This window comes from Anastrepha ludens, chromosome 3 (assembly GCF_028408465.1).
Source record: "Anastrepha ludens isolate Willacy chromosome 3, idAnaLude1.1, whole genome shotgun sequence".
NCBI classification, from domain to species: domain Eukaryota; kingdom Metazoa; phylum Arthropoda; class Insecta; order Diptera; family Tephritidae; genus Anastrepha; species Anastrepha ludens.
The window spans coordinates 105926983-105938988 of NC_071499.1; the positions used below are offsets into that span (position 1 = coordinate 105926983).

The 12006-nt window shown below is 38.0% G+C and overlaps 2 protein-coding genes across 2 annotated transcripts; both read right to left on the reverse strand.

Annotated features, from left to right (window-relative positions):
• Positions 1-3276: 3276 nt before the first annotated feature.
• On the reverse strand, positions 3277-5905 carry LOC128858696 (protein regulator of cytokinesis 1-like). Its single transcript, XM_054095170.1, has 2 exons — positions 5746-5905; positions 3277-5679 (listed from the first exon to the last, which is right to left on the reverse strand). The coding sequence occupies exon 2, from the start codon at positions 5652-5654 to the stop codon at positions 3591-3593; it is 2064 nt and encodes a 687-aa protein (XP_053951145.1). The 5' UTR covers positions 5655-5679; positions 5746-5905; the 3' UTR covers positions 3277-3590.
• Positions 5906-8200: 2295 nt separating this feature from the next.
• LOC128858697 (zinc finger protein 239-like) lies at positions 8201-11481 on the reverse strand. The gene is made up of 5 exons (XM_054095171.1): positions 10654-11481; positions 10498-10590; positions 10082-10317; positions 9166-10024; positions 8201-9090 (listed from the first exon to the last, which is right to left on the reverse strand). Exons 1-5 carry the CDS (start codon positions 11298-11300, stop codon positions 8616-8618), a joined length of 2310 nt encoding a protein of 769 aa, XP_053951146.1. The 5' UTR covers positions 11301-11481; the 3' UTR covers positions 8201-8615.
• Positions 11482-12006: the final 525 nt, after the last annotated feature.

Below are 12006 nucleotides of genomic sequence, written 5' to 3' on the forward strand. Positions count from 1 at the left end.
TATAACACAGAAAGTGGGTTGGATGGTTGATTGGTTTAAGTGGTGATTCTTCCAGAATCCAACTAGCGCTTCCGCACCTTTTTGTTGCCACATCCTCGTTACCAACTTGTTTACCAGTTATTTACAGCATGATTATATCCAGTCTGTACGGTTCAGGAACCTTATAAGGTTGTTGACATCTAAGCCAGACAGCTGTTCCAGACTCTCGAACAGCGGTTTACCCAGGGTTAACATTATGTCCTTCCATAGGGCAGGGCATTCGCAGAGGAAGTGGAAGATTGTTTCCTTTTTCTCCGGTTGTTTACTACTGTGACAGTATGTGTTGTGAGGGATGCCCATTTTGACTGCTTGTGCTCCCACAGACCAAAAGCCAGTTATGACTGCTGTTAGTCTCCAGGCGTCCCGTCGTTTCATGTTTATCAATGTTGACGATTGCTTCAGGTTGTAGGTGGGCCATAACGTTCTGCTAATTTTGCATTTCGTCTGGTCTCTCCATCTACAATCCGCGATTCGAAGGTATTTTAGGGAAATTGCACTCTTGACTGCATCTGGTGGTGTGAATACCCATTATGCAAGAGCAATATTCATGGCAGATCCCCTTCTTGTCAGTTCGTCCGCTTTTTCATTACCTTCGATGCTCCGAGGTCCCGCGACCCACATTAAGGCAACTTTATGGTTCTCGCTCAAGGTGGTGAGGCAATTCCTGCTTTGCTTCACTACTTTAGAGGTTGTTGTAGCTGAACCCAGTACCTGGATTGCAGCTTGGCTATCCGAAAGAATAGCGATATTGCCCTTAAAAGAGGGATCTGCGATTAGTAACCTACAAGCTTCCCCAATTGCCAGTACTTCCGCCTGAAAGATAATGCAAGCATTAGGGAGACACACAGATCTTTCAATTGTAAGTCTATGAGAATATATACCAGATCCAACACCACAATCCATTTTACTGCCATCTGTATAGACTGTAGTGTCGAACTTGTTTAGTGAGAATCCCTTATTCCATTCTTTCCGAGATGGAAAGAGATTGATAAAATTTCGACTGAATGTCACCGTCGGGACGATGTAGTCAGTCCTCTTCGAGGTATACTGGGTTTGTCGCAGTAGTAGGTTGGCATGGCAATGAGCTTTTTCCTTCCAGCAGCCCGCTTCATTTAACCTAAATGCACTCATTGTTGCCATCTTCTTGATATGTAGATCTACCGGAATAACGTGTGTCAGAGCGTTCAGGACCTCCCTAGGACATGGTCTGATCGCACCGATTGTTATTGCAGAGGCTGATCTTTGTATTCTGCTAAGTAATTTGATGTTGTATTCTCTCTCTAGAGCTTTCCCCCACACTACCGAGCCATACGTTGAAATTGGTCGTATAACCGCCTTATACAACCATAATGTATACTTGGGTTGAAGACCCCATCTTCTTCCTAGCATACGTTTACAGGCATATAAGCGATTTCTGCTTTCTTTACCCGTTCTTCAATGTTTAATTTCCAGCTCAGTTTGGAGTCCAGAATTACCCCTAAGTACTTTGCATTGGGTGAAAGTGAGAGGGTTTGTCCGGTAATGCTTGGTGGAGTAAAAATTTGTACCTTATATCTGGTCGTAAATAGCATGAGTTCTATTTTACGCGCGTTTAAACTTAGGGCGCAACCTATAGCCCAAGAGTTAAGCCGTAATGGGACACATGGGACACAGTCGTGATGCCATTAACACCACATCATCAGCGTACGCGACCACTTTTACCCCATCTCCATTAAGTTTTATTAAGATTTTACTAATAACACATAACGAGAGGAGTGGAGATAACCCCTATGGACTCTTTTTATTATGTTGATATTACCCATATTAGCTCTAATTATCCTGGTTTCTAGCATAGAGATGATCCAATTGCTGATACAATTTTCCACCCCTAAGTCTATTAACGCCCGTTGGATAGCATCAGTGCTAACGTTATTAAATGCGCCTTCTATGTTAAGAAAAGCTGCCATGGTGTATTGTTTGCTTGCTAGAGACCGCTCTATTGTTCGGATTACCTCGTGAAGCGCTGTCTCCGTCGATTTGCCTTTGAGATAAGCAAGTTGTGCAATTGATATACTAGAGATATACTAGATATACAGCGAGCTTCTAATGAGTATGTCTAAAAGCCGTTGAAATGTTTTTAAAAGGAACGACGACAGACTTATTGGCCTGAAGTCCTTCGCTGATTCATGTCCCTTCTGCCTACCCTTGGTATGAAGATGACTCTAACAGGTTTCCAGCTATTTGGAGTATAACCTAAGTTTAGACATGAAAAAGCTCCTCAAATATCTGCCGTTCGGAGACGGCTTGAAACTACAGGTCCTTCCATTTGTGGAACAACATAAAGACGCACACCACTATTAGGAGAAGGAGCTCGGCCAAACACCCTAAAAAAGGGTGTACGCTCCAATTATATATGTAATATATATATATATATAACCGGTCGGCATTGGTGTGTCAGCGATTTCCACCTTCAGGTGTAGTTTGACCTCCTTCGTCCAGGTGGTAAAGAAGGTCGCCGTGGATTTAGTGGGAGAAAGCTGAAAATTCCTTGCAGTGAAAAAACGAGAAAGGATGGCGAGATAAACGTTCACTTTGGACACAAGGCATTATCAAACCAGTCTCAAGTCATTATCAATCAGTATAGACCAGTACAACGCCCTCTGGTGGTTGGGGAATTTCGAGATGTAAAGTTGAAAAGCAGGGATGAAAAGACACCACCTTGCGGCTGTTGTCAGATATTTCATGTAGATTGGGAGTAGTAGGGCCTCAAGTTTCTTCACTATTAGGGAAAGGAGAGTTATCCGACGATAGGACTCCCCATGGTTGGCGAGTTTCCCAGGTTTCAATAGTGGGACCGCTCTCCCTGCTTCCCACTCGTTAAGAGTTACGATAGTGGCCATGGACAGGTAGTAGCATAGGTAAACTCTACCCATGTCAATGATACTCGTAAATTAGAGAAATTAGTTAGAAATTAATGAGCATCAACTTTTCCAAACTGTTATACAGTTTGATATTGCACATTTGCACGAGTTTGCTATTGCACATACATTTTTGGGTAACTAAGCTATTGGGGGCTTGGTAGAATATAGATGGCGTTGTGTTGCAGTAGACCCTAACGTTTCCTCCCCGACAGTCTGTTCTACGTCAGCGGAACGACCCGGATTTACTATATATCCGGCCAAGGATTGTCACTCCAGCAGTATTCTCCCATGTATTGGGAATGTTTATGCAGCTACAACACCAACAACACTCAGAAAAATTATTATTATTTTATATATTTTTTGTAATCATTTAATCATAAGAAATAAAATTTTATTTTGATTTCCCCTTCTTATTGTCCAACTACCGAATACCTTGCATTTCGAATCTGTGAGATTGATAAAAACTTCATTACAATAACAATTAATTACGAAAAAGTGTAAATTTGTCAGATCACACGTCTTATATAAAATATAAACTGGAAATTTTTTAGTGGACAGTATATAAGACAAACTAAAACATATATATATATATTTACTGACAAAACTAAAACTAGTAACTTTAAACGAAATTTAACATTAATACGATTTTAATCAGATTATGATGGGTAGATTCTTTGTGGTAAGTTTTCGGCTGCAACTGGCGGGTGATTTTTTGGGCGTGGTTTGTGTGTTGTGGAATCCAGAGCGCGGATTGGGCAAATTCACAATTCTGCTTTCATTTGGATAATTACGTTTTGAACGTGTCGACATATTTGACGCCGATGCCGGACGTGTAAATGTATGTATTACGGAAGAACGCGAATCAGGTTCGATGCTTTTTTGAAATGATTCATATGCATCTTCCGTATCTTGATCTGTATTCCAATCCGGGTCATCATTAATGAGAATTGTCGGTGGAACTGTTGTTTTCTTTTTGACGTTCTTACCCAAGGAGGAACGTTTTTTGTTGCCTGAACTGTGACGACCAGATCTACGACGAATAGTTGTTGCAATAACACGACTTTTCTTCAGTGATGACTTGAAAGGAGATTTTAAAGGTAATTTATGTCCACTTGCAGGTGCTGCGGCATTACGTGGAGTCATCACTCGGCCTGTGAATACGCTGGGACTGTTTATTGAGTAAATTAAGTTTCGTTTAGCCATTGGAGTATTTTCCTCATTTCGGTCTAATTTACGTTTTTTTGCGGAATTTGCAGACGTAGACGGTATAACTGATAAGTTGGTATTTGATGGAGCTTTACGCATCGAAATCATGGAACCGGTTTTTGCAGACATGGGTGTAGCAGAGCGTGATGTTTGGACATTTTTACGTGCACTGCTGAGTTTTTCTTTTTCCTTGCGTTTGTTCTCCCATTCCTTTTTCATTAATTCTATAATGTTTTCGCCATAAACTTGAAATTCCTGATGCTCAGTTTCTTCGTATGCTGCAACTAAATCTCTTATCTGCTGTTCAATTTTGGGCAATTTCGTAGCGATAGTTTTGCGTTCTCTCTCCTCCTTTAATAACTGCCCTCCTCTGTTGTTATATCGTCCCGGGTCGGAGGCCTTAACTTCCAAAGCAACCATGCGGTCCCATAACAATTTTCGATTGTCGTAAAGTTCAAATATCTGCCGATTACTTTCATAAAAACGTTTTAGATCTTCCAATTGAATTTCATGCAATAGCAACAGATCTTCCGTGTAACAGTTGCTGTGGAATTTAGAAAAACGATTTCTTTCTGTTTCAGATTTAAGAGTTTTATCCCACCACTCTACAATCTCTGCACGTATTTGCTGAAGGCATTCTTTTATATTTTGACTTTGCAAGGATTCACAACGGTGCAACTCTTCTTTTAGTGCATTATATGTGCTCTGATTATATTCTGCGTGTCGTTTAAATTTATTTCGTGTATTCGGTGATGTCTTTAAACGCCCCCAAAGCGATTCCAATTTTTTACGTATGCCATCGATATGCTCCGACAATATTTGCACACGTGCACCGTACACATCCTGCATGCGCCTAAGCGCTTTGAAAGTTTCTTCGTCCAGTTTAATTTGTCTGTGATTCAAGAGTCGATCTTCTGTATCTGTTTTAACTTGTGTCTCTAATGTAGTTAAGTAATTCTTTATTTCGCGACGTAAAACTGACATCTCATTCAGACGTTCCATACGCTCCACTTTTAGTTGATCTAAATGGTTACGGAATTCCACAATTTCTTCTTCCGAAGGTAAAGGATCGGCTAAAAGAGGACGTGGAATTTCTCCCAACTCATCGCATAAACCTTCCTGCTCGAGTAATAGTTCACAAATTTCTTCGCGGCGCCGCCGCAATTGTTCACGCAATTCGGTTAAACTTTTGTCTATGTTTGATTGTATGATCAACAACGGTATTTTTCTATCCTCCATTCTTGGCAACTGTATATCAGTTTTTAGTAAGCGGCACAACAAATCCGCTTCCCCATGCAACACTTCTATTTCATTCTCTATTTGCTCTCGTTTTTTAACAGACTCTTCTTTCAATTCGGCAAAAAAGTTTTCAACGTGCTCTTTCAGTTTGTTAATGTTTTGCAAACACATTATTTCATCGAACATTTCTGTCCATATGGAGGTGAGCTCTTTAACATTTTCAGCTGTAATTCTTTGCAGCTCCAAATTTTCTTCTTCAAAATCAGCCATTTTATATCCTTCCCTCCCGTTACATCTGAAGTATATAAAAGAAAATTTGTGGTAAACTTTTAATAAGCTAACTTTTATACAATTGGCTTACACAAACGCTGAAATTAGTGAACAATCGATTTCAGGCAAATAAGTGCACTTGTTTCTAATAAGTTACTGAAAGTAAAACTCCAAATTAAGCACAACGACGCGTTTATATTTTTCAGTTGTAAATTTAATTTGAAAATGGTGATGTCACTAAAATTATCGACAAGGTTTTCGATAAATGCAGAGTTGCCTGCGTTCAATTAGCAAAGTGGTGCCGGCTTGTTCAATAGCACGAATAATATAGGAGTTGAATGTTTTGTTCATGTATAACAGCAAATGTACATTTTTATATCCAAACTAAATCCAAAAATAGTTCTAATTTCATATCTGACTGCATATATTTTCTTATCAAATAAATACTTTTATATTGATAGACGTTTTTCTACTTAGTTTGTATTGGAAGACGTTTTTCCTACAATTCATGATTAAAAATAAAATTACTCCTTATAGGGGAAACATTGAAGAAATTAAAAGAAAGTTGTTAAGTGCGGCCGAAATCGAATTTAATGCAACTAAAGCTTAATTTTTTATTAAATATATTTTAATATTTATGTATGTATATAGGGCTGATAGTTTTATTACACTTATAATAAATTTATACCGCATCCATTAATTGGGTTAAATATCTGAATCGGCAAACCAAATTATGCATTTGGGATGTTTTGTTAAAATGATGTATTAAATGAACTAAATACAATGTTAATATTAGACACAGCACATTTTTATCAATTTCGACCGACGCATAGCTACTAGTTGTCTCACTCGTGTAAAGTATTTAATATAAAAAATATTTCTGTTTTATATAAGGCTGGCCTAGCTAAGGCTGTCCACAAACAGGGTACAATTCCCAGCGATTTGTTCTTAGTCCGTAGCATATACACTGTACACAAATCCATAAACCATTTCATTGCGATCGTCGTACTGTTAACATCAGAAAAAAAGGCGATGACGCGATTACCCTTGCAATTATTTACATGCACATTAAGAAAAAAAATCGGGAAAAAGAAAAAATAGGTTTAGATGAAAGAATGGTTGCAAAATAGGAGCAATCGCTCTCATATTAAGTTGTTAGGAAATATGGAAATCAGTACTCCAGAGTATAAATTTTTTTTATTAACACTTGTCATTTTTCCGCTTACTATTATCTCGACGATGGTCAGTAAAAAATTGAGAAAATCCCCAAACTGCGCCTCATACTAGCAGCAAAACCCCAAGTAAATGAACATTTTCAATTACTTAGGATTTGTGTCCGCACTTGGGGTACGGTACATTAGACAGGGCTAGTTTAATTTTTGTGTGAATTTTGATTCAATCCGAGCAAATAGTTTTCGAATTATAATCGTGTATTTCTATCGTGTACACTGTTCTGTGCCCGTTTTCTAAAAATCTCAATAGATATTGAGCTATACTTTTTCATTGGTTTATCCAAAGTTTCTCTTAAATATGTTCGAGCCTGCGGACACTAAGTTCGCATTTACTAACTTTTAAAACTTATTTTTAATAAATATACTAAATTCAAGGAAGTTCTTATTTCATTCATAGGCAACGCTCGTTTTGTTATATATTACAAGACATAGGGTTTTCCAATAAGACGTTTTACTTTGATATTCAAAGAAAAATGCCATTTTTAATATATGTAAATGGTTGGATGTTTATTTCATTATAAAAAGGTATGCCGTTAATAGTGGAAAATAACATCAGGCAAATGACCGCCACGACCACGACGACGAGGACAATATCCTTTTCATGAAATTTTCCATAACCGAATTGCAAAGTGGCTGCCCTATATCCTCAGTAGTCTCACGAATTCCATCTTTGAAGTCTTGAATCGACCCTGGGATGTTGGCGTAGACCTTCTCTTTCACGTGGCCAAAAGAAAAAAGTCACAAGGTGTTAAATCACAAGATCTCGATGGCCAATTGTGATCACCTTTTCGAGAGATAACACGGTCCGGAAACTCTTCCCGTAAAAGATCAATGGTTTCGGTGCTTGTGTGGCACGTAGCGCCGTCTTGTTGAAAATAAACGTTGTCCAGATCCATACCATCCAATTACGACCATAAAAAATCATTAACCATTTCTCGATAGCGCAATCATATTCAAAATAACACCTGTTATTGGAAAACCCTTTATATATGCGAATGAGTAAAATTCTACATATTTATTTATTTTAAAATTGTATATTTTTGTGTCCATTTTACAGGGTAAGGTAAGATGTGTAAAATTAAAGTATTTTCGTATGTACTTCACTTACACATATTGAATATATTACATTCTAGTGGTTTATAAACAAATTATATCGTTGTTTTAAAGGCTAACCTTTCTTACAATTAGCCTAAAAAATTACCCATAATCATTAACCCAATTTTATAATAGCAAACATTAAGCTACATGCAATATATATAATATATAAATATTTAGGTATAATACAAAATAATGCAAATTAAAATACAGTCACTAGACAAGATATAAATTTAAACATTTATCAGCACTAGGTTTAAGATCAAACATTATAAAAATAAGTTATGGTTGTGTGTTTGACTTAAGAAATAAAAAAATAAAGGTGGAAAATTCCTTACTTTAAACGCCATTGGCTTTTTAATGTTTTCTATGTATAGAGGGTTCATCGGATTAAGGTCAGACTCATCCCGAAGGAGAAGTAGCTTCCCACAGTAAAGATTTTTCCAAAGATCTTGAACTGAACTTTTGAATTTCTAACCAGAAATTGTCTGTTGAACAAATCAAAATCCCCTTATCTATTGCACTAAAAATACTACATGCGTAAGGGAAAATACGTAAAACACACAAGTAAATACTATGTACATATATGCCAATGAACCATGAATTGCGACAAAGCATAGTCTAATAATTAGTTTTACACTGACGAAGGTGGCGGCGGCATTAGTGTACTATTAGAAATTTGTGGTTCTGAAAAATTCTGTGGTTGATGTTGCTGCTGCATCAATTGCATATGTTCTGCCAAAGGCTGATGTATATTGTTTGTTGGTTGAAGTGTTTCTCCAACCGCTACAGCAGTTTCAGAAGGGGCAAATCTTTGTAAACGCCCTGTTGCCGGCTCCATATGTATTCCATGTATCGCCTGTGCATGTTGTCGCAGTGCATACATTTGCAAAAAACCGGCATCACATTCAGAACATTTGAAACGTTCACCAGTGTGCCGCCGAATATGAGCTTTCAAATCGTTGCTTTGGGCAAATCCTCGGCCGCACTCTTCACATTTAAAAGGTCGCTCGCCGGTATGAGTGCGCATATGAATGGTGAGGTTATAGGCGCGATGGAAACCCTTGCCACATAGATTGCACAAGTTAGGTTTAGTGCCTGTGTGATACCTGAAATAAAGCATAACACAATACTTATAAACATAACTTGATTTAAGTAAGGTAGCAAATAAGCGAAAAATCAACCTTTCATGTATTTTAACATCAGTTGCGCGTGGAAAGCCTTTTCCACAATATTGGCATTTGTATGGCTTTTCGCCATTATGACGACGCATATGGACACGTAGATAATCGTTTCTTACGAAACTTTCTCCGCAAACTGAACATAGGAAATTCCTTCGGTCACTGTGATGACCCTTCTCATGTTCACGAAGAGCTTTCCGCTCTTTAAATGTATCATCGCAAAACTTGCAGGCGAAAATACGATCAGTATGCATTAAAACATGTTTGCGGAGATATGTTCGACTTGTGAACTTTTTGCAACAATACTCGCAATCGTGCACCTTATGGGCTTGGGGATCGCTTCCATGTCGAGAGCCTTTGTGTTTTGTTAATTCTACTAAACGCGCGAATGCACTACTACATTGATCACATTTGAATTCCTTCGTTTGATGCAAGTTCATAATGTGTTTTTTTAAATGATCACTTCGTGCAAAACGTTTCGGGCAGTACGTGCATGCATGTCCCTTTTCCTCAACATGTGTCAACATGTGACGCCGTAGATGACAATGTCTTGAAAAAGTTCGTTGACACTTTGTGCAACGGTTTTCTGCATTAGCTGTTTCATCAACTGCAGAATTCTGGGCGAGAAACTCATCAACAACTTCGGTAATACGCCGACGTTCTGCAGCGTCTTCCTCCTCCTCCCTTCCATTTGTGAACGATTTCCCCTTAAAGGCAGATGACTTTTGTATGCTCAAAGGAACCAACAATTCACGTTCTTCTTTAATGACATTATTAGAAGCTGGCGATTTACTTTGCTCCCAATCGGGCGACATGATTGTTATATCGAAACCATCCACAGAAACGTCGACTTCGCACTTAACTGTAAAAATAACATTACGTTAAAAACGTTTATTTGTGTATATAAAAAAATGTTTACCCTTAATATCAGGCTCGTGCTCTAATTTTAACTTAGGTAATATGTCATCCGGAATTTCCATTCCATTGTAGGCTTCATCATCGCTCGAAATAGGATTAGTATCCATGTTAACGTCGCTTTCAACCTCCCCAGCCATATCCTGCCCACATTCAAGAAAATGAGAAGGTCCTAGAAAGCTGTCGTTGTCTACAGCACTCAATTTCTTCTCCGACTTTAAGTCAATTCCTGGCACGTCCCTAGTTGAATTATATCAAAGGGATGTTACAACAACAGTGCGAACCAGGTATTAAACATTTTGTTTGATTACTTTTTGGCCGTCACATTATGATTATTAATATTTTGATAAGAAGTTTTGGGAAATGTTTTTTGAAGTTCGAACAACTACAAACACAAAAACTCAAAAAGGTTTAACTTACATTTTCGCCTCATTTTCTTTTGTAGATTGCTGCCCTTTTTTGACTAAATGGCTTGTAAGCTCGATTTCTGGTTCCTTGAGAGAGACCCTAGTGCTATGTTAGAATTGTAAAAACATAGTTAGTTACAATGTTAAATACTGGAAAACCTAATGTTACCTTGTCGCCTCGGGTTGATGGTGTACGTTACGCATGTGACGATTTAAATGTTCCCTGCGTGAAAAGCGTCTGCGGCATATTGTGCACTGAATATCCAATGCAATACCAACACTTGGGTGTTTGTGGACCAAATGGCTTCGCAATTGCCTCATGCGTTCGAAGCGTATACCACAGATTCGACACTGCAAATTACTATTATGATGAATTTGCTTGCGGTGCTGCCGGAGCTCCAATAAATCGAAAAACTTCATTTCGCACATTTCACATGGATGTAAACTGAGTATATCAGTCTGTGTACCATATTCCCTTCGCTCACTGGGAGTGACGACTGGCGGCTCAGCTTTTGTATTACACAGAAATTTCTCTTCTGCCCACCCCATTAATGAATTGTAAGACTGTTCTACACGATGTTTGAATTCATAGGCAACACGGGCGTTTCCAATACAACAAGTGCAGATTTGTTGCGGTAATTTAAGATCGGCTGCTATTACAGGATATCTCGTGCATTCTGATAAGATATGTGCTACAGTTACCCCATTGATATGAGTTTCTTGGAAGATAGAAAACAATTCAACATTTCCTTGCAAGCAAACTCGGCAAATGCGGTCAGAGTTCGGGACATCGGCTCCTAAACTAATGGTTTCCATTGTTTGAACACTCTTTTAATCAGAGAAATATTCAAATATTCTCCCTTTCTTGCTACTTGAGACAATTTGCAACTTTTATGCCAAATATTTTATTCTAATAGGCTCAAAGCCATAACTTTTTCAAACCACAAATTCACTCTTGCGTGAATATTACGATAACTTTACATGCAAGTGATGAGTAACTAGGAAATATTTTGTTTATCAAACGATAAAAGCTTATGTATCAAATAAAAAACTAATTAATCGATTATGAATGCAAAAGGAAAAGTTTATTCCAATTTCTATCATTTTTTAAGGGGGGGCCGGTGGGCGGGTAGGGTTTTTAGGGTAAAAAAAATCGATTTTGGTTTATTTGAGAAAATGAATGTAAATAATCTCAAGAATGTTGTGTCCAAATTTTAAGTCAATCGGTGCAAAACTCACAAAGTTAGAGCATTATAACCGTTGGCCGCTTCGACTCGGCTACCTGCTATGGTCGAACTTTAAATCGATTTTCTGTAAAACGACGTTTTTCAAGTCGGTGGACACTTTTTCTCTGAATCTACTCGACCGATCTTCCTGAAATTTTGTACACACTTTCTCTGCATAATTACCGAGGTAACCCTGGGAGGTTTTTTTTTCAATTTTTATTTATTTTACAATAAACAATATTATGCGATTTATCGTCTAAAAATCGCACTTCTACTTCAAATGTTAAAAAAAATTG

Bases quoted from the DNA above. Each gene is read 5' to 3' on its own strand.
- LOC128858696 (XM_054095170.1), bottom strand. From the start codon at position 5,654: ATGGCTGATTTTGAAGAAGAAAATTTGGAGCTGCAAAGAATTACAGCT.
- LOC128858697 (XM_054095171.1), bottom strand. From the start codon at position 11,300: ATGGAAACCATTAGTTTAGGAGCCGATGTCCCGAACTCTGACCGCATT. The intron at 10,318-10,497 runs GTAAGTTAAACC...TAATTCAACTAG, and splicing joins AAAGAAAATGAGGCGAAAAT to GGACGTGCCAGGAATTGACT. The intron at 9,091-9,165 runs GTTGATTTTTCG...GCTTTATTTCAG, and splicing joins GATGTTAAAATACATGAAAG to GTATCACACAGGCACTAAAC.